Source organism: Zonotrichia leucophrys, chromosome 4 (genome assembly GCF_028769735.1).
Source record: "Zonotrichia leucophrys gambelii isolate GWCS_2022_RI chromosome 4, RI_Zleu_2.0, whole genome shotgun sequence".
In the NCBI taxonomy this organism is placed as follows: Eukaryota; Metazoa; Chordata; class Aves; order Passeriformes; family Passerellidae; genus Zonotrichia; species Zonotrichia leucophrys.
In genome coordinates, this window is record NC_088173.1 from 70,709,219 (window position 1) to 70,729,860 (window position 20,642).

At 57.0% G+C, this 20,642-nt stretch overlaps 1 protein-coding gene across 10 annotated transcripts in view; it reads left to right on the forward strand.

Annotated features, from left to right (window-relative positions):
- The window catches only part of DCTN1 (dynactin subunit 1), a 77,905-nt gene that overhangs the window by 33,295 nt on the left and 23,968 nt on the right, over positions 1 to 20,642 (forward strand). For 6 of the 10 annotated variants that reach the window (XM_064712095.1, XM_064712091.1, XM_064712090.1 and 3 more), the window contains exons 6-13: positions 7,775 to 7,792; positions 11,761 to 11,781; positions 15,681 to 15,869; positions 17,731 to 17,928; positions 18,579 to 18,783; positions 19,086 to 19,164; positions 19,681 to 19,840; positions 20,511 to 20,615. In XM_064712095.1, coding sequence (XP_064568165.1) covers positions 7,775 to 7,792; positions 11,761 to 11,781; positions 15,681 to 15,869; positions 17,731 to 17,928; positions 18,579 to 18,783; positions 19,086 to 19,164; positions 19,681 to 19,840; positions 20,511 to 20,615 — 975 coding nt within the window. The remainder of the gene's footprint in view (positions 1 to 7,774; positions 7,793 to 11,760; positions 11,782 to 15,680; positions 15,870 to 17,730; positions 17,929 to 18,578; positions 18,784 to 19,085; positions 19,165 to 19,680; positions 19,841 to 20,510; positions 20,616 to 20,642) is intronic. The other 4 variants (XM_064712093.1, XM_064712094.1, XM_064712097.1 and 1 more) reach the window with 2 other exon arrangements.

The following is a 20,642-nucleotide window of genomic DNA, read 5'->3' on the forward strand; positions in this document are numbered from 1 at the left end:
TTGGTGACCTGGGGACAAGTGGCACCTTCTCAGGGCTGTCCTGTCCCTGGCTGGCGCCTCTTGGGGACACCCAAACCCACCTGGTTTGTGACAATTACTGAAGGCAGAAATCCTGAATCTCCCGTGGCACAACTCTCTCGGATATTTTTATAACCCCTGAATCCTTGGTGACCTGGGGACAAGTGGCACCTTCTCAGGGCTGTCCTGTCCCTGGGCTCTGGCGCCTCTTTGGGGACACTCAAAGCCACCTGGTTTGTGACAATTTCTGAAGGCAGAAATCCTGAATCTCCCCTGGCACAACTCTCTAGGATATTTTTATAACCCCTGAACCCTCGGTGACCTGGGGACAAGTGGCACCTTCTCAGGGCTGTCCTGTCCCTGGGCTCTGGCGCCTCTTGGGGACACCCAAACCCACCTGGTTTGTGACAATTTCTGAAGGCAGAAATCGTTCGTGCAAGGATGAGCTGAAACTCCAAAGGTCCTGGGAAAGAATCCCAGAATGGTTTGGGTTGGGATGGACATGAAAGCCCATCTCATTCCACACCACGGGCAGGGAATCATCATTCCCTGAAGGAAATTTGGGGATTATTTTTCCCCCTCTTGGGAATTGTGCCGAGAGAAAAGCCAAGGTGGGCTCTGGAGCTGTGGGAGAGGGGAGAGAGGTGTTACCTGTGCACCCTTTGGTCCAGATTTGCTTTCCAGCTGCCTCTGTGTTGATTTTTGGGTGGAAAAACGATCCAAAAAGTTCTGTTTGTCCATGGGAAGTCCAGAGGAGAGGAGCAATGTGGAATCTGCCGAGAGCCCGTGGAGAGAGGCCAGGAGCACCTGTCCCCAAGTGTCCCCTCCTTGTGTCCCCCAGATCCAGGTGTCTCCATGTCCCCAAGGCTTCAGGGGCCGTGTGGATCCCTCAGCATGGTCCTGCCAGCTCCAAGGGGCTCTGCTGGGATGGGATTCCTGTTGGGAATGTTGGGTTCTGCCTTCCCTGCCCTTGTTCTGGTGGGTTTGCAGCTGCTCCGTGTCTCCTCTGTGTCCCCGCTGTGTCCCCACTGTGTCCCCGCTGTCTGCTCGGAGCTGTGGCTGGGATTAGGGTCAGGGGGTGTGACTGTCACTGCCCTGGGGATCTGTGACTGTCACTGTGCTGGGGATCTGTGACTGTCCTGGGGATCTGTGACTGTCACTGCCATGGGGATCTGTGACTGTCACTGTGCTGGGGATCTGTCACTGCCCTGGGGCTGTGACTGTCACTGCCATGGGGATCTGTGACTGTCACTGTCCTGGCAATCATGGATCTGTCACTGTCCTGGGGATCTGTGACTGTCACTGTCCTGGGGATCTGTCACTGTCCTGGGGATCTGTGACTGTCACTGTCACTGCCCTGGAGACCTGTGACTGTCACTGTCCTGGAGATCTGTGACTGTCACTGTCCTGGCAATCATGGATCTGTGACTGTCACTGCCATGGGGATCTGTGACTGCCACTGTCCTGGCAATCATGGATCTGTCACAGCCATGGAGATCTGGGGCTGTCACTGCCATGGGGGTCTGTGACTGTCACTGTTCTGGCAGTCATGGATCTGTCACAGCCATGGAGATCTGGGGCTGTCATTGTCCTGGCAATCATGGGGGTGTGACTGTCACTGTCCTGAGGATCTGTGGCTGTCACTGTCCTGGGGATCTGTGGCTGTCACTGTCCTGGGGATCTGGATCTGTCACTGTCCTGGCAATCATGGATCTGTGACTGTCACTGTCCTGGGGATCTGTGACTGTCACTGTCCTGGGGATCTGTGACTGTCACTGTCCTGGCAATCATGGATCTGTGACTGTCACTGTCCTGGGGATCTGTGACTGTCACTGTCACTGCCCTGGGGCTGTGACTGTCACTGCCATGGGGATCTGGATCTGTGACTGTCACTGTCCTGAGGATTTGGGGCTGTGACTGTCACTGTCCCAAGGATCACAGATCTGTCACTGTCCTGAGGATCTGGGGCTGTGACTGTCACTGTCCTGGGGATCATGGATTTGTCGCTGTTGTGGGGATCCTGTTTGAGTGACAGTCACTGTCTTGAGCATCTGGATCTGTCACTGTTCTGGGGATTGTAGTGACAGTCATTCTCCTGAGGACTGTGGCTCTGTGACTGTCACTGTCCTGAGGATCTGGGGCTGTGACTGTCACTGTCCTGGGGATCTGGATCTGTCACTGTCCTGCCCCTCGTCCTGGCTGCACAGACACACCTCACACAGGGATGTCCCCACTGAGGGGCAGCCCCATGCCAGGCCCTGCTGTCCCCTCACAATTCACCCTTTTCAGCCACTCATGGCCCTGAGAGCCCCCCTGCCCCCACACAGGGCTGTGCCATCTGCGGGGGGGACCTGGATAATGAGAGTAATTAGCGGGTAAATCCTCGTTCTGGAGATTAGGGCGGCTCCTGTGTGTCAAATATAGACTTTAATCTACAGACTTTATTGTGCAGAGCTGCTGCCAGATGGGCCTTGGCCCCTGCTGTGCCCCTCCCCTGTTTTCCATGGATTTGGGATGCTGTGGCCTTTGGGTTGTGCTGTTCCCAGGGGCTGCAGGACACTGGGGGCCCTGTCCCTTGCCTGTGACACGGTGTTGGGTGTCCCTGTTCTTGGAGCAGGAGGTCCATGCTGTCCTCGGGAGGTGCTGGCCTCTGTCCTGGGCCAGGCTGCCTGGGAAGGACCCCAAAATCTGGTTAAAGAGCAGGAAAAGGGTCTTTCTTTCCCAGGTCATTTTTGGGATGAAGCAGGTTGTGCTGTGTTCATCCCCATGACAGTGTGTCTGTGCTGGTGACAGGCCAGTCCCTTCTCCTGCTGCAGTGCTGGGTGACACTGCGTCATGGATGTCACCTCCCAGGGACACGGAGGTGGCAGGGCTGTGATGGGAACAGGGAACTCCCAGGGATGCAGGGAAAGGCTCCAGCAAAAGCTCTGCCTCACTTGGGAGCTGCCAGGGTCTGACCCATTCAGGGATCATGGAATTGTGGAATATTTAGGTTGGAAAAGCCTTCTGAGACCCCTGAGTCCAACTGTTCCCCTGACACTGCCAAGTGTCCCCAGGTGCCACATGCACAGGTGGCATGTGCTGGTGCTGAGACCCTGCTGTTAAATCCTGTCCTGTCACCTCAGGTCACCTGTCCCCTGCTGCTGCAGCCAGTTTGATCCTGGGATTGTCCCTGGATGATCAGGTTTGTCCCTCTGCAGTGACATCGCTGTCCCAGTGGCATTCCATGTGCCAGGGCTGGATTCCTGCTGTGCCCTGGTGCTGGGGCCTCTCTGCTGGGCACCTGCTCCATCCCATCCCATCCCATGCCAGGGTGACCCGTCAGTGGCTGGGTCAGTGTGCGGGTGTTATCCTGGTGTTATCCCGGTCTTATCCCAGTGTTATCCCGGTGTTATCCCGGTGTTATCCCGGTCTCCATGCAGGAGTGGTGGGGTCAGTGTCTGGTTGTTATCCCGGTGTTATCTTGGTCTCCATGCAGGAGCAGCCGGATCAGTGTCTGGTTGTTGTTCCAGTGCTAACCCGGTGTTATCCCGGTCTCCATACAGGACCAGCTAGGTCAGTGTCTGGTTGTTATCCCGGTGTTATCCTGGTCTCCATGCAGGAGTGGCCAGATCAGTGTCCGGTTGTTATCCTGGTGTTATCCCGGTGTTATCCTGGTCTCCATGCAGGAGCAGCCAGGTCAGTGTCCCAGTGTTATCCCGATGTTATCCCGGTACTATCCCGGTGCTATCCCAGTGTTATCCTGGTGTTATCCCAGTGTTATCCTGGTCTCTGTGCAGGAGCAGCCAGGTCAGTACCCAGTTGTTATCCTGGTGTTATCCCAGTCTCCATGCAGGAATGGCCAGGTTGTTATCCTGGTGTTATCCCAGTGTTATCCTGGTGTTATCCCAGTATTATCCTGGTCTCTGTGCAGGAGCAGCCAGGTCAGTGTCCCAGTGTTATCCTGGTGTTATCCCGGTGTTATCCCGGTCTCTGTGCAGGAGCAGCCAGGTCAGTACCTGGTTGTTATCCCGGTGTTATCCCAGTGTTATCCCAGTCTCCATGCAGGAATGGCCGGGTTGTTATCCTGGTGTTATCCCGGTGTTATCCCGGTGCTATCCCAGTCTCCATGCAGGAATGGCCAGGTTGTTATCCCGGTGTTATCCCGGTGTTATCCCAGTCTCCATGCAGGAATGGCCAGGTTGTTATCCTGGTGTTATCCCAGTGTTATCCCAGTCTCCATGCAGGAATGGCCAGGTTGTTATCCCAGTGTTATCCCAGTCTCCATGCAGGAATGGCCAGGTGGTTATCCTGGTGTTATCCCAGTGTTATCCCAGTGTTATCCCAGTCTCCATGCAGGAATGGCTGGGTTGTTATCCTGGTGTTATCCCGGTGTTATCCCGGTGTTTTTCCAGGGTTATCCCGGTGCTATCCCAGTCTCCATGCAGGAGCAGCCAGGTCAGTGTCCCGGTGTTATCCCAGTCTCCATGCAGGAATGGCCGGGTTGTTATCCTGGTGTTATCCCGGTGTTATCCCGGTGCTATCCCAGTCTCCATGCAGGAATGGCCGGGTTGTTATCCTGGTGTTATCCCGGTGTTATCCCAGTGTTATCCCAGTCTCCATGCAGGAATGGCCAGGTTGTTATCCCGGTGTTATCCCAGTGTTATCCCGGTACTATCCCAGTCTCCATGCAGGAGCAGCCAGGTCAGTGTCCCAGTGTTATCCCAGTGCTATCCCAGTCTCCATGCAGGAATGGCCGGGTTGTTATCCTGGTGTTATCCCAGTGTTATCCCAGTCTCCATGCAGGAATGGCCAGGTTGTTATCCTGGTGTTATCCTGGTGTTATCCCGGTGTTATCCCAGTCTCCATGCAGGAATGGCCGGGTTGTTATCCCGGTGTTATCCCGGTGCTATCCCAGTCTCCATGCAGGAATGGCCAGGTTGTTATCCCGGTGTTATCCCGGTGTTATCCCGGTGCTATCCCAGTCTCCATGCAGGAATGGCCGGGTTGTTATCCCGGTGTTATCCCAGTGCTATCCCAGTCTCCATGCAGGAATGGCCAGGTGGTTATCCCGGTGTTATCCCGGTGCTATCCCAGTCTCCATGCAGGAGCAGCTGGCCCATTCCAGCCCGGAGCAGGTGCCAGCTGTGCTGCTGAATGCAGAGGGGCCACCCCAAGCCCCGTTGATCCTTTAAAGGAATGGATAAATCCATCAGCTCCCAAACCCCAGCTCACCCCCGCTGCCCAAACCGTGTCCATGGCAGGGCCTGGATGATCCCAGGGCTGATTTCCCAGGCACTGCTGTTCCTCAGGCTTGGTGACACCGCTGTGGCAGCTCTGTGTGTCCCCAAAGGAGCCTGTGGGGATTATTTTGATGTCACCCTCTGGGGCCAGGAGCTGAGCAGCAGCTGGTGCTGCAAACTGATGACTCCATGGAAAAGAGCTGGAGTTAACCTGGCTTCTCCTCTCCAATCCCCCAAAGAACCAGGAATTCTCCCATCTGTGCTGCTGCCACCACCTCCTTCTCATGGATTTAGGATAAAAAACCTCCCTTACCCATCCCTGAGGAGTTTCAGGGACAGCCCAAAGCACCTGACACCATTTCCCTGGGGTTAATTGCATTTTCTCCCTGCTGCTGCATTTATTGGATCTTTGTGTGGGAAGAGTTGATATATTCTGGATTTAGGGAGCAGAGCTGTGTGCGAGGAGAGGAGCTGGTTCATTAGAGCAGCTCTAATACCCGTAATTATCTTAAACTTAAATCCGTGTGAGCCTGCACGTGGCTCCTTCAGAAATGGATGCAGCCCTGGGATCATTCAGGGGCTTAAAGGCATGGATCCAGGATGATTTCATCTGGAAATGCTTCAAAAGGGATTCTTGTTTTGGGCCAGGGCTGGTGGGAGTGGGAGGGAGATTCTGTTGGAGCGTTGGAATGGATTTGAATGATCCCAAAAGCTGGGCCTGTGTCAGCTCTGGCTCCTGGAGGGGTTTGTGGTGCTCAGGCTGGTGGAGCTCGGGGTTTCTTTGTTTGGAGATGCAATTCCAGCTCCCAAAATTGTCCCTTGGGAATGCTGCCCTGCCCCCAGCGCCTGCACGCAGCCAGAGGGAGCTGCAGGAGAGGAATCATGGAATGGGCTGGGTTAGAGGGGACCTGAAACCCATCCAGGGACCCCTCCCACTGTCCCAGGTGGATCCAACCCCAATGTCCAACCTGGCCTTGGGCACTGCCAGGGATCCAGGGGCAGCCACAGCAAATCTGGGAATTCCAGCCCAGCCAGGAATTCCTTGCCAGGATCCCAGCCCAATCTCCCCTTTCCCAGTGGGAGCCATTCCCTGGCTCCTGTCCCTCCATCCCTTGTCCTCAGTCCCTCTGCAGCTCTCCTGGAGCCCCTGCAGGGACTCTGAGGATTCCCTGGAATTTTCCCTTCTCCGTTCCCAGCAATCCTGACTCCAGAGCAGAATTATGGGATGGTTAAAGCCCATCCAGTTCTATCCCATGCCATGGGCAAGGGGACACCTCCCACTATCCCAGGCTGTTCCAAACTCCATCTAGCCTGGCCTTGGACACTTCTCCCACCCCTGATTCCCTGATCCAGGGGTTTTTCAGGAATCAGATCCCAGCACAGGTCTGTTGGACACAGGATGTCCCCAGCCTGACATCCTCGAGGGGCTGCTTCCAGGGAATGCCAAAGAGGCCTTTAAAGGTTTTTCCTGGAGATTGGCAGGATTGTGCTGAGGGACTGGAAATACTGGAGGTAAAATTCCCTCTGTGTGTGGAGGGTTGGGTGTGAGCCTGGGGCACCCTGAGCTCCTCTCCCCTCCCTCATAGTGTGGGAATTTTGGAAAATGACACAGTTGGAATGGGAGCTGGATGAGTCTGTGTTCATGTTACATAATACAACAATCATATAATGGATGGGATTTAAGATGTGTGCCTGTAAAGGGAGCTGCTCTCCTGCTCTCCAGCACTCCGTGGGGCACCCCATGGATTCATGGAGAGTTTGGAGATGGTGCTTGGTGACATCCTGTGGGTTCCCAGCAGAGTTCTTGGCCAGGACACCGGGAATGCCGGGCAGGAATTGCGGGAACGGTCCTGGCAGGGCAGCGAGGCTCGGGGCGTGCTGGACGCCGCCCTGAGGGGCATTTTTAGGGCAGGGATTTTGGGGCAGGGGCTCTCCGAGGCCCGGGGGGGTCTCTCCGCACCCTGAGCTCCCTCGGTCCGCCCGTGTCGGTGCGGAGCTGGCGCTGGGTGGCGGCGCGGCAGGATGATCCCTCTGTCCATCTGTCCATCCCTCGGGGCTCGGCGCCGTCCATCTGTCCATCCGGGCTCCGCTCCGTCCGTCTGTCCGCTCCCGGGGGGTTTTCCGGCGCGGGGCGGGTTTGGCTGCGGGCACGGCGGCGATACCGAGCGCAGCCACGGAGCCGCCAGCACCGCGGAGCTGACACCGGGGGGGCTCCGAGCCGCTGAGACCCTCCCCGAGCGCAGCATCACATCCCCATCCATCCCCATCCTCATCCTCATCCTCATCCGCCCGGCTCGGTGCAGCGCCCGGCGGTGCGGCCCCTCCGCGGTGATGTCATGAGCCGCCGGGGCGGTGGTTGGAGCCACCGGCGGAGCGGGGACGAGCGGCCGCGGCCGGGGGGGGCTGCCCCGGACCCCCCGAGCCCCCGCCGAGCCCCCGGGCAGGCCGCGGCCATTTGCCGTGTCCGGCCGCGCTAACTGACCCGCTGCTCCGTCTCCTCCCGCTCCGGCCGTCCCTGCGCGACGATGAGGCAGGCCCCGGCCACACGCAAGGTACGGTCCGCGCCCGCATCCCCCGCTCCGGCATCGCGTCCCCGCTTCCCGGCCGCCTCCTCGCTGGTTTTGCCCGTTTTCCCCGCGTTGATGCTGCCGGGCTGTAATTGGGAGCGTGACGGGCTCGGGGAGGAGGGGGGCGGTGGGTGAGCATCGGTTCATGGCTGGCTTTGCCTGCCGAGCTCCCGGAGTCCCCTCTCCGTGTCACCCGGCCAATGCAGCGCCTCTGCGGCTCTGCCGGGGCCCTGTCCCCGCTGCCGGTGCCATCTCTGTCCCCGCTGCCGCTGCCATCCCTGTCCCCTCTGCCGGTGCCATCCCCTCTGCCTGGGAGGGTCAGTGCTGTCTCTGCTGCCTGTGTTGTCCCTGCTGCCGGTGCCATCCCCACTCCAGGGGTGCCAATGCCATCCCTGCTGCTGTCCCTGTGCCCATGGCTGGTGCCATTCCCGCTCCAGGGGTGCCAGTGCCATCCCTGCTGCTGTCCCTGTCCCCACAGCCTGAGAGTGTCAGTGCTGTTCCTGCTGCCGGTGCCATCCCTGCTTTCAGTGCCACCAGTGCCCACCCTGGGGATTCTGTGTGCCCACAATCCCGGTTTTCCTGCCAGCCACGCTGCTGGGTTCAGCCTTTGGCATTCCCAGGGGCTGGCAGTGCCCGAGTCCCTGCCAGGCTGCCATTCCTGCAGGTGACAGCGCGGGCACTGGCCTATATGTTTATTTTTAGTGTAACCACGATGTCACTGCTCAGCTTAAAGAGAAATCCTGGGAATTTCTGGCTGTTGGCAGGGAATAGACCTGAGCTGGTCTGTACCTGGCAGGAAATGCTCCTGATTTACCCCTGCACCTCGCTGAGCTCAGACACCGACGCTCCTCGTCACGTGTCCCTGTTAATCCTATTCCCCGTGGAAAGTTTCACGGATGCTGCTTTCCCTGTGCCCTGTTGGAGGGGGGAGTGGGGGCTGCTGGAGCTCAGCCCCAAGCCTGGATTCCTTCCTGCTTTTTTTTGTTGCTCCTTTCCTCACCCATGGAATCACACCTGTGAGACCTGGGTGGTGCTGGTTGTTTAAAATGCAGAATTCCCAGCAGTATCCCAGGGAACCACACCCTGAGGGGCTCATCCTGGGGCTGAGACTCAGCTCCAGCTGAGGGGAGGTGCCTCCAAAGGGGCCAAATTCCTGGGAATGGAGTGGGATGGCATCAGCATGGAGCAGCACTGGATCAGTGCCTGGGCATCACCCCCAGCACTGCCCGCCCCACTCAGGAGCTGCTGCCAGTCAGAATCCTCCTGGAAACTCTGGGAATCCTCCACAGCAGCAGCCACAGTGAAGTTCAGACCTTGAAACTTAATCCAGGAGAAGGCTCCAGTGACACCTCCCCTGTCCTGCCTGCTGGAAGGTGACATTCACACATTCCTGCTCACCCATCCAGCACTCGCTGCTCCTGCCTGGATCGGGATTCCCACACCTGGAGCAGAACCAAGTCAGGAGGGATTGTGGGACCCCACGTTCAGCAGGCAATGCTGACCCCACCACACTCAGTCCTTGGTGTCCAGGAGGATTTTTCCAGAGTTGCTGCTGCCAGGAGCTGAGTCCATCTCGGAGCGCGCCGGTTCGGAGCCCCCAACGCTCCCCTGGGAGCTGAGGTTTTGTAATTCCATCAAATATTGATGCAGCAGCATTACACAGCAGAGCAGAACCTCCATGGAACATCCATCCCCATCCATCCATCTGTCCATCCATCCCCAGCAGGGAGGTTGGAGCATCCTGGATCCAGGTGGGGCTGGAGCCTCTGCTCCCAGTGCTGGCACGATGACGGACACCAGAAAATCCACGTCCCATCCTGGTCACCGACTTTTCCAGAGCCCAGACATGACTGGCTGGGGACAGATGGTGCCACCATGGAGGGGAGCCCGGCCATCCCCCATTCCTGATGGAGAGAGCAGCTGGAGCATCCCAGAACATCCCTTTGCCATAGATCCCAAGGGTCTTGGAGCTTCAACTTTCAGTGGTCATCACATGGAGGGGACCAGAACTCCCAAGGATGCACAAAGCAGGATTATTCCCTGTCATTCCACGTGGCTTTAGGGATGGTAACCAGGAGGCTTCTCCCTGTTTTTAGGGTTTGGTGTGGTTTGAGGCAGGGTTTGAATTGGTGTCCCTCACCCCACGGCCAGGACAAGGCTCAGTGTCCCCCAGTTTGGGGCTCAGTGTCCCCCAGGACAAGGCTCAGTGTCCCCCAGTGTGGGGCTCAGTGTTTCCCAGGACAAGGCTCAGTGTCCCCCAGTTTGGGGCTCAGTGTCCCCCAGGACAAGGCTCAGTGTCCCCCAGTTTGGGGCTCAGTGTCCCCCAGGACAAGGTTTGGTGTCTCCTGGGACAGGGATCAGTGTCCCCCATCCAGGAAAAGGCTCAGTGTCCCCCAGGGAAGGATTTGTTGTCCCCCAGAACAGGACTCAGCTGTCTCAGGTGACATTTCCCCATGTCCAAGGACTCAGGGGTCGGTGTGGGACCCCCCAGCCCTGCCCCACTCCTGAGCCCTCCCACGTGTGGAATTCCTGAAGAAGACGTTTTCCAGGTGTTTCCCAGATTTTTGTTGCTGCTCCATGTTGCTTACTTGGACTTTGGGAAGATGCTGGAGAGCTCCCGAAGAGCATCCTGAGGGTTTCACCTTTTGCTGCTGCAATCCCATTTTCCTGACCAATTTGGTCACTCAGGACATGTCATCAAAGATGGGAATGTCTTTCCTCGGGATTGACATGGAAACAGGCTGGAAGTGAGCAGAGCAGGATTTAGCTGAAGCAATGCCAGAGGTGATGGGAAGTTTGGAAGTGCAAACACATCCAGGCTGATACTGAAAACAGGGAAATAAAGCTCAGAGGTTCCTGAGGCCTCGGGAGGGAACATGGCCGTGTTGGAGATCAGCTGGAGCTGCTGGTCCCTGGTGGGCTCCGTGTGCCTCCTGTCCCCATCCTGGACGTGGGATCATGTGGCAGTGCCATTATCCATCTGTTCTGCTCCTGTTTATTCCCAGCTGGGATTAGGTCATGGAATCAGAAATGAGGGAGAGCGTGGAAGTGCTCCAAGGCTGCAGCTGGACAGATGTTCCCAATGCCCACCCGCTGCCACCCAGGACCAGCCTGGTCACTCCTCCTTTTCCATCCATTAGGGATTGTTTTTAAGGGGGAAAAATATTAAATAATTTTGTATTTGTCTCTGTTCCAGGCTGAGCCCTGTGGCCTCCCCTCCCTGAGCTGCTGGGAGCTGCTGCATGTGCATGGAGGGGTGTGTGGGGGGGGTCCTGCTCCAAAATCATGGATAATTTAATTCCAGCCATGAAAGGAAAAGCTGGGAGTGTGGGATCAGCTCTGTGGTGTCCCTGGAATTTCTGGTTAAACAAAGCAGAGCCTGGGGGCTCTGAGGCAGCTGCTCAGGGTGCTCTGGGCCTTTTGGAGAACCAGAGGGATGAGGAGAGGAGAAAACTCACGTTTAAGATTAAATCCTTTCCATCTCCTACTCCGGAACTCTCTGGGAAAGGCGTGGGAGGTCAAACCCCCCGTGCCCATGGAATGCCCAGCCAACCTGAACCAGGCTTTGCCTCTGAAGACCAAAATTCCTTGGAAATACAGGGTGGATGTGCCCTGGGGTATCCGTGGGGGTTCAGGATGTGCCCTCTGTGCCCAGCTGTCCCCACACTCGTCTGGAAGGGCAGGGATGGGGCAAGGGCTGGCTCTGGGCTCTGCTCCTGTGGTCCCGTGGGAGCTGTGCCAGGGGATCCCATGGCAGCTGTGCCCATGGAGCAGGTTAACGAGCCCCCAGGCTAACGATGCCACGCCCGGTGCCACGGGGCACACTAACGATGCCGTGCTGTCTTTTGTCTCCTTTCCCTGCTCTGCCGCTCCGGCCGCCGCCGGCTGTTCTCTGCTCCTCTGTCCCTGTGTGACTGTCTGTCCTCTCTGCTTCCGCTCCCGCTGCCCTCCAGAGCACCGCCCGCCGGCCCAAGGTGAGCAGCCACGGTGGGGGCACCGAGCGCGGGGGGCACCGGCGGCCCCGGGGGTGCCAGCGCCACTCAGAGCATCGAGTGCCAGCCCCGTCACCAGCATGGATCACTGGGTGCCAACGGCTGGAGCCACTGGGTGCCAGCTCCACACAAACATGGGCCATTGGGTGCCAACCCCACTCAAACATGATCCATTCATTGCCAACTCCACTCATTGGGTGCCAGCCCCACTCAAACATGGGCCATTGGGTGCCAACCCCACTCATTGGGTGCCAGCTCCACACAAACATGGGCCATTGGGTGCCAACCCCACTCAAACATGGGCCATTGGGTGCCAACCCCACTCATTGGGGGCCAGCCCCACTCAAACATGGGCATTGGGTGCCAGCCCCACTCAAACATGGGCCATTGGGTGCCAACCCCACTCATTGGGTGCCAGTCCCACTCAAACATGGGCCATTGGGTGCCAACCCCACTCAAACATGATCCATTCATTGCCAACCCCACTCATTGGGTGCCAGCCCCACTCAAACATGGGCCATTCATTGCCAACCCCACTCATTGGGTGCCAGCCCCACTCAAACATGGGCATTGGGTGCCAACCCCACTCAAACATGGCGCCTTAGGTACCAACCCCACTCAAACATGGGCCTTTGGGGCCAGCCCGACTCAAACACAATCCATTGTTTGCCATCACCACTCAAACATGATCCATTCATTGCCAACCCCACTCAAACATGGGCCATTGGGTGCCAGCCCCACTCAAACACAACACATTGGATGCCAACACCATCTCAAACATGGTACATTAGGTACCAACCTCACTCAAACGCGAGCTGTTGGGTGCCAGCCCCACCCAAACACAATCCATTGTTTGCCAACACCACCCAAACATGATCCATTTATTGCCAACCCAGCTCAAACACGATCCATTGGTTCCCAGTCCCACCCAGACATGAGCTGCTGGGTGCCAGCCCCAGCCAAACACAATCCATTGTTTGCCAACACCATTCAAACATGATCCATTCATTGCCAACCCCACTCAAACATGAGCTGTTTGTTGCCAACCCTGCTCAAACACAACTCGTTGGGTGACAACCCCACTCAAACACAACCCATTGGTTCCCAGTCCCACCCAAACATGATCTGTTGGGTGCCAACCTCACCCAAACCTGATCCATTCATTGCCAACGCAGCTCAAACATCATCCATTGGTTCCCAATCCCACCCAAACATGATCTGTTGGGTGCCAACACCACCCAAACATGATCCATTCATTGCCAACCCCACTCGAATGTGTCCATTCTTGTGGATGCCAACTCAAACATGATCCACTGGGTGCCAACCCTGCTCAAACACAACTTGTTGAGTGCCAACCCCACTCACAAACAATCCATTCTTTGCCAGTCCCACTCAAATATGATCCATTGGGTGCCAATCCCACCACAAAAAGGATGCAATTGATACCAACCCCATTCAAACAGAATCCATTGGGTGCCAACCCCACCCAAACATGACCCATTCATTGCCAGCCCCACTCAAACGTGGCCATTCTTGTGGATGCCAATGCAAACATGATCCACTGGTGGCCAATCCCACCCAAACATGATCCACTGGTGGCCAATCCCACCCAGACATGATCCACTGGTGGACAACCCCACCCAAACATGATCCACTGGTGGCCAACCCCACCCAAACATGATCCACTGGTGACCAATCCCACCCAAACACGACCCCTTGGTTCCCATCTCCACCGTTGTCCTTCCACCTCATTGTGCAGAGCCCAGAGGAGCTCACAGGTCCTTGGATGGACTCCTCTGGAGCAGGTCCAGATCCTTGGGGACCCTCTCCTAGGATGGAGCAGTGTGAAATCCATGTGGCAGTGCCCAGGCTGTGCCAGGGGGTCCCTGTGGGCATTGCTGGGATTTGGGATCTGAGTTCAGATGGGATCTGAGAGATCAGATCAGTGGGATCTGAGTGGGATCTGAGAGAGCTTGAGGTGGGATCTGAGAGATCAGATCAGTGGGATCTGAGTAGGATCTGAGAGAGCCTGAGGTGGGATCTGAGAGATCAGATCAGTGGGATCTGAGTGGGATCTGAGGGAGCCTGAGGTGGGATCTGAGAGATCAGATCAGTGGGATCTGAGTTGAGGTGGGATCTGAGAGATCAGATCAGTGGGATCTGAGTTCAGATGGGATCTGAGAGATCAGATCAGTGGGATCTGAGTGGGATCTGAGGGAGCCTGAGGTGGGATCTGAGATCAGATCAGTGGGATCTGAGTGGGATCTGAGGGAGCCTGAGGTGGGATCTGAGATCAGATCAGTGGGATCTGAGTGGGATCTGAGTGGGATCTGAGAGATCAGATCAGTGGGATCTGAGTGGGATCTGGGAGAGCCTGAGGTGTCAGGCAGGGCTCTGTGGTCCCACCAGGCCCTCAGGGGCTGCTCCAGCCACCAGCATTCACCTTGGGAAGGGACTTATGGCTTGAAGGGAGGAAATGTGGCAGAGAAATCCTTAAAGGTTGAGTTTGGAGGTGGAGAACTCTCCTGCGGGGAGGGCTCCATGCTCAGCAGGTGCTTCCAGCCCCAGGCAGGGGTGGATTCCACCAGCCCCAGGGTTTTGGGATGCCCCCATTCCCTGGCTTTGGATGGTTCTTGTTGATGTCTCTGCAGGGATGTCCCATGGGACCTCCTGCTCCTTTGGCAGGGAGGTGGAGTTGGGATCCTGGAATCACGGAATGGGTTGGGTTGGAAGGGACCTAAAGCCCATCCAGCTCCACCCAGGAACAGCTCCCACTATCCCTGGTGGCTCCAAGCCCCATCCAACCTGGCTTTGGACACTTCCAGGGGTGTGGCAGCCACAGCTTCTCTGGGCAACCTGTGCCAGGGTCTCAGCACCCTGGAATTCCTTTCCAATATCCCATCTAACCCTGCTCTCTGTGGGGATCTGTGACCCCAAAAGCAGCAGGAACAACAAACGTCTTTGTTTGGAGCTGTATCTGAAAGAAAGCGTTTGGGGCTTATTGCTACCCAGAAATTCCCCATTTTCTGTGCCTGGGAGAACTGGGATCATCCCAGGAGGGCAGGCTGGGCCTGTCTGAGGGGTGCTGGACTTTCTGCCATTGAGTGAACTCAGATTTGCCTCCATTTTAGAGAAAATAAGGGCAGAGGGTGAATATTTCTCTTTCTCAGCTGTACCCATGGGTGAAACCACACACTAGGTGAACCCTCATGGCACCAAAAATCCCATTTCTAGAAATAAAATCAAGTCAGGAAATTTAATTTACACAGTCAGAGATAAGTGGTCCATGAATAGGGTGGTCCATGAGGAGACCAGTGGGAGCCTGGGGGGTCCTGGTGCTTCCCTCACCCCTTTTCCCATTGGAAAACCCACTGGGCTCAGACAGTGATTAATTAACAGCCTCATAAGCGCTAATGAAGCAGCACCAGGCCCCGCTGGGCTCTGGGAACTCACTCCTTGTTGATTTTCTTGTTGCTCCCCTAAATCTGGGTTCTCATCTTGGTGGGCTCTGAGGTTTTGCTGGGAGAATGGAATCTGGAGCTCTGGAGCTGGGAAATGGAGTCCTGGAATGGTTTGGGTTGGGAGGGACCTTGGAGATCACCCAGTGCCACAGCAGGGACACCTCCCACTATCCCAGGGTGCTCCCAGCTGGCCTCGGGCACTTCCAGGGATGTGAGGCAGCCCCAGCTTCTCAGGGAAATGTGTGGAGACCTTCCCCAATGGATTATCCATGAATCCAGAGCAGAATTCCTGAGGGACAGTGACACAAATCAGTGGAAACGGGAATCCGGGAGTCACCAGAGGTGTCAGGGTGCGAGCTGTGGGAGCACATCAGGGATGTCCGCCCTGCCTCCCCCTCACCCCTTGCCGGTGTTTTGCAGCCCACCCGGACCCCCACATCCTCGGCGTCCGGCGGCACCGCGGGGCCCTCGGGCTCGGCCTCGGCGTCCGGCGGGGAGATGAGCAGCAGCGAGCCCGGCACGCCCGCCCAGACCCCGCTGGTGGCGCCCGTCATCCCCACGCCCTCCCTCGGCTCGCCGGGGGCACCGCCGGTCCCCTCGCCCACCAAGGTGAGCCCTGCCCAGGTGAGCGCTGCCCCCAGCCCTGCCCCGGTGAGCGCGGGGCTCTGCCGGTGCTCCCCAGCGGGCAGGAGAGAAAACCGCGCCCAGCACCGGCAGGAGGAAGAGGAGGTGCCCCGGAGGGTCCTGGGGTGGTCACTGGGCTGTGGGAGGAGCATTGGGACAGGTCCGAGCTGGCCCGGACAGAGGAAGAGGGAGCAAAGCTGCGAGGCTGCTTCCAAAGAGAATTCCCAGTGCGCCTCCATCCCTTCCCAAATAAATCCTTGTGGGACACGGGTGGCATCAGAGCAGTTTGGCAGGGTCCCTGTGGGACACGAGTGGCATCAGAGCAGTTTGGCAGGGTCCCTGTGGGACACGAGTGGCATCAGAGCAGTTTGGCAGGGTCCCTGTGGGACATGGGTGACATCAGAGCAGTTTGGCAGGGTCCCTGTGGACACGAGTGACATCAGAGCAGTTTGGCAGGGTCCCTGTGGGACACGGGTGGCATCAGAGCAGTTTGGCAGGGTCCCTGTGGGACACGGTGGCATAGAGCAGTTAGCAGTCTCTGTGGGACCGGGTGAATCAGAGCAGTTTGGCGGGTCCTGTGGGACACGAGTGAATCAGAGCAGTTGGCAGGGTCCTGTGGGACATGGTGACATCAGAGCAGTTGGAAGGGTCCTGTGGACACGAGTCATCGAGCAGTTTGGCAGGGTCCCTGTGGGACACGGGTGGCATCAGAGCAGTTTGGCAGGGTCCTGTGGACACGAGTGACATCGAGTCGTGTGGACATGAGTGACGAGTTTGGCAGGGTTGAGGCTCTGTCACAGCTTGATCCTGTTAAATCCAGAGGGTCCAGTTGGCAGCACCCATTGGTGCTGGGAGAACTGGGGTGGAGAGGCCAGGGATGCACTGGGGACCCTCCAGCCTTGGGCTGGAAAGACCCCTTGGAGAGGTTCAGGATTTCCCAAACTTGGGGGAATTGGGGTGGAGGGACCAGCAGGGATGCACTGGAGGTCCTTCTGCCTTGGGATGCAAAGCCCACCTGGAAAGATGCAATATTTCCCAAATTCAGGCGTTTTTAATCATTTTTAATCATTACAGAGTTACTCCCGTTTTGATCTTTAAAATACTTTTTCATCACTTCCATCCTGCTTTGATGAATGAGTTAATTAGAGCTTGGGAGAGATTTGGGGCACAAGGCCAGGGAGGGAATGGCAGGAGAGGACAAGGCTCTGGGATTGTGTGTGGAAGGGAGAGCTGGGGAAGGCGCCCCAGGGTGGGGACAGGGGATGTCCCCACCCGTGTCCCCATGCCCAGAGCTCTCTGGTTTCTGTAGCTGGGTGCAGAAGTGGCTTTTTGGGGACATCAGAATGTCCAAGCTGGGAAAGCAGCAGAGGTGGAATCCATAGGAGGTTCTGGATTTTTCCAAGACCTGTTCCTTGCTGTCACCCAGCTTTGGGATTTGAAGGTTTAGCCCCTGTGGCTGCTGCCAGGGAGGGAGGTGACATCCCTTTGTCCCTGCAGCCCTTCCTTGGGGAATGCTGGCATCAGCCTTTCCCTGCCCTGGGAGCTGAGCTGCTGGAAAAGGAGCTGGATCCGTTTTCCCTGGGGGGAGATCACCTGGGAATGATGTGGATGCTGCAGTGAGATCAGGCAGCCACAGCTTCTCTGGGCAGCCTGTGCCAGGAATTCCTTCCCAAAATCCCATCTAATCCTGCTACTCCAGGCTCTTGTCCTGAGTCCCTCTCATCTCAGACTGCCCCAATATCGATGGTCAAAGTCACGCCAGGTTCCCTGGGCTTCCAGAAACTTCCCCAGAGCTCTGTCCAAGGATGTCCCTGCTCCTTCCCTAACTCTTGGCTCGGTGTTGTAGGAGGAGGAGAATCTCCGTGCTCAGGTCAGGGACCTTGAGGAGAAGCTGGAGACACTCAAAATCAAGAGGAATGAGGACAAGGCGAAGCTCAAGGAGCTGGAGAAGTACAAGATCCAGCTGGAGCAGGTGCAGGAATGGAAGAGCAAAATGCAGGAGCAGCAGGCTGAGCTCCAGAAGCGCCTGAAGGAGGCCAAGAAGGTGAGTGAGTGTCCTGGGAATGGGGCAGAGCCTGGAGGGGTGACTGCAGGAGGAATTCCAGCCCTGACAAACCTTTCTGGGAGGAAATTTTCCCAGTATCCAGCTAAACCTCCCCAGGTGCAGCTCAAGGTCTTTTCCTCTGTGGTGAATCGATGTTGGGTGTATTTGGGAATCAGGCTGAGCCAAGGTGGGATTTGAATTCCTTATTCCCTCTCTTTCCAGGTGCTTCCCTCTTCCTTCTCTCTCCAGATGTTTCCCCCTTCTCTCTCTCTCTCCAGGAGTTCCAGGAGTTTCCCTTTCCCCCTCAGCTGTGCCTGCAGCTCCCAGGATTCCATCCAAGGAGCGTTTCCTTCTCCCTGCCCTACTTTCCACAGTGGATTCCTGGTTTCTTTCCCCAGGGCTTTATCTGTCTGCTCCAGCATTCCCTGTCTCCTTACCTTTGTCCTCACCTGCTTCTCCTGCCTGGCTCTGGGTGTGGAGCAGGGAAGAGAGGATTGGGACACCCTGGAGCACTGGGCTGTCCCCTCCCATCCCAGATAACCCGGTGTCCATTGGATCTGGGGGAGCCTTGAGGGACAATAATTCCCTGAGAGCTTGGTGGGGTCTCTCCAGAGTTGTGGGGTCCCCTCAGCCGCCGTGCTTGCCCACAGGAAGCCAAGGATGCCCTGGAAGCCAAGGAAAGGTACATGGAGGAGATGGCAGACACGGCCGACGCCATCGAGATGGCCACGCTGGACAAGGAGATGGCCGAGGAGAGGGCAGAGTCCCTGCAGCAGGAGGTGGATTCCCTCAAGGAGAAGGTGGAATACCTCACCATGGACCTGGAGATCCTCAAGCACGAGATCGAGGAGAAAGGTGGGAAGGGAGAGGGACTTTGGGCTTGGGGAATGGGGAATGGGAGTGGGGTTAGGTGGGATGTTGGGAAGGAATTCTTCTCTGTGAGGGTCCCGAGGCTCTGGAATGAATTATTCCAGAGAAGCTCTGGCTGCTCCATCCCTGGAAGTGTCCAAAGCCAGGTTGGATGGGGCTTGGAGCACCCTGGATAGTGGGAGGTGTCCCTGCCCATGTCAGGAGGTGGGAATGGGTGGGATTTAAGATCCCTTCCCACCCAAACCAGTCTGGGATTCTGGGATTCCGATTCCTCCTTTCCTCCACAGGCTCTGATGGAGCAGCATCCAGCTACCAGGTGAAACAGCTGGAGGAGCAGAACGCCAGGCTCAAGGAGGCTCTGGTCAGGTGGGAGCTCACCCAAATTCCTTCCCAGACCTCTTGTGCTCCCTCAGTCTGAGAACACCAATCCCAGTCCTTCTCTGGAGTGACCCATGTCATTCCTGTTTATATTTCTGGGATCTTTGCTGAGCTCTTAAAGCATCCACGGGGAAGGGAGAGTCCCTTGTCACAGGGGATTGGTGGGGATGGGGACAATGAGCCACTCCAGCCTCATTCCCTATGGAATGCCTCATTCCCTATGGATGGATGTGGTGCTTGGTATCCCTGTTCTCCAGACCCTGCCCAGCCCTGGGATCTCCCTCTCCCTGGATGATCCCACCTTCCAGGGCTTGGGTGCTCATGGGCTTTTTATTTGGGAATCCACAGCCAAGAAGTTCAGGTGGGACCCATCCCTTGGTGTGACTGAGCTGGATTTGGGGAGCATTGCTCATGTCCCCACCTGGGAGGGATGAGCTCTGTTATCCTGGCTGGGGCAGACTGGGGCTCTTGGGAGGGCCCTGACAGGAGCTGTGGCTGTCCCAGGATGAGGGACCTGTCGGCCTCGGAGAAGCAGGAGCACGTGAAGCTCCAGAAGCAGATGGAGAAGAAGAACACGGAGCTGGAGTCGCTGCGGCAGCAGCGGGAGAAGCTGCAGGAGGAGGTGAAGCAGGCGGAGAAAACGGTGGATGAGCTCAAGGAGCAGGTGAGGGACAGGTGGGATGGGATATTTGGGATGTTTGTGGACATTCAGCGCAGTTTGGGGACATTTGGGGACATTTGGGGCATTGAGACTCCTGGAGAGCCACGTGCAGTGATCCCACTGCAGGAACCAGCACTCCTGGTCCCATATTCCCTAATTCCAAACCCTGTTCCAGCAGTGGGGCTGTGCTGGGCTCTGCCTGGAGGGGGGAATGTGTGTCCTGGAGCATGGATGGATTGGGATTTGGGATGTGTGTCCTGGAGCAGGGATGGATTGGGATGTGTGTCCTGGCAAGGATGGATTGGGATCTGTGTCCTGGAGCATGGATGGATTGGGATTTGGGATTTGTGTCCTGGCACAGGGATGGATTGGGATGTGTGTCCTGGCACTGGGATGGATTGGGATGTGTGTCCTGGCAGGGATGGATTGGGATGTGTGTCCTGGAGCAGGGATGGATTGGGATGTGTGTCCTGGCAGGGATGGATTGGGATGTGTGTCCTGGCACAGGGATGGATTGGGATGTGTGTCCTGGCAGGGATGGATGGGGATGGCAGGGGATGGATTGGGATGTGTGTCCTGGCACAGGGATGGATTGGGATGTGTGTCCTGGCACAGGGATGGATTGGGATGTGTGTCCTGGCACACAGATGGATTGGGATGTGTGTCCTGGCAGGTGGATGCAGCACTGGGTGCTGAGGAGATGGTGGAGACTCTGACAGAGAGAAACCTGGACCTGGAGGAGAAGGTCCGGGAGCTGCGTGAGACCGTCGGGGACCTGGTAAGGCAGAATTCCCTGGGATAACAC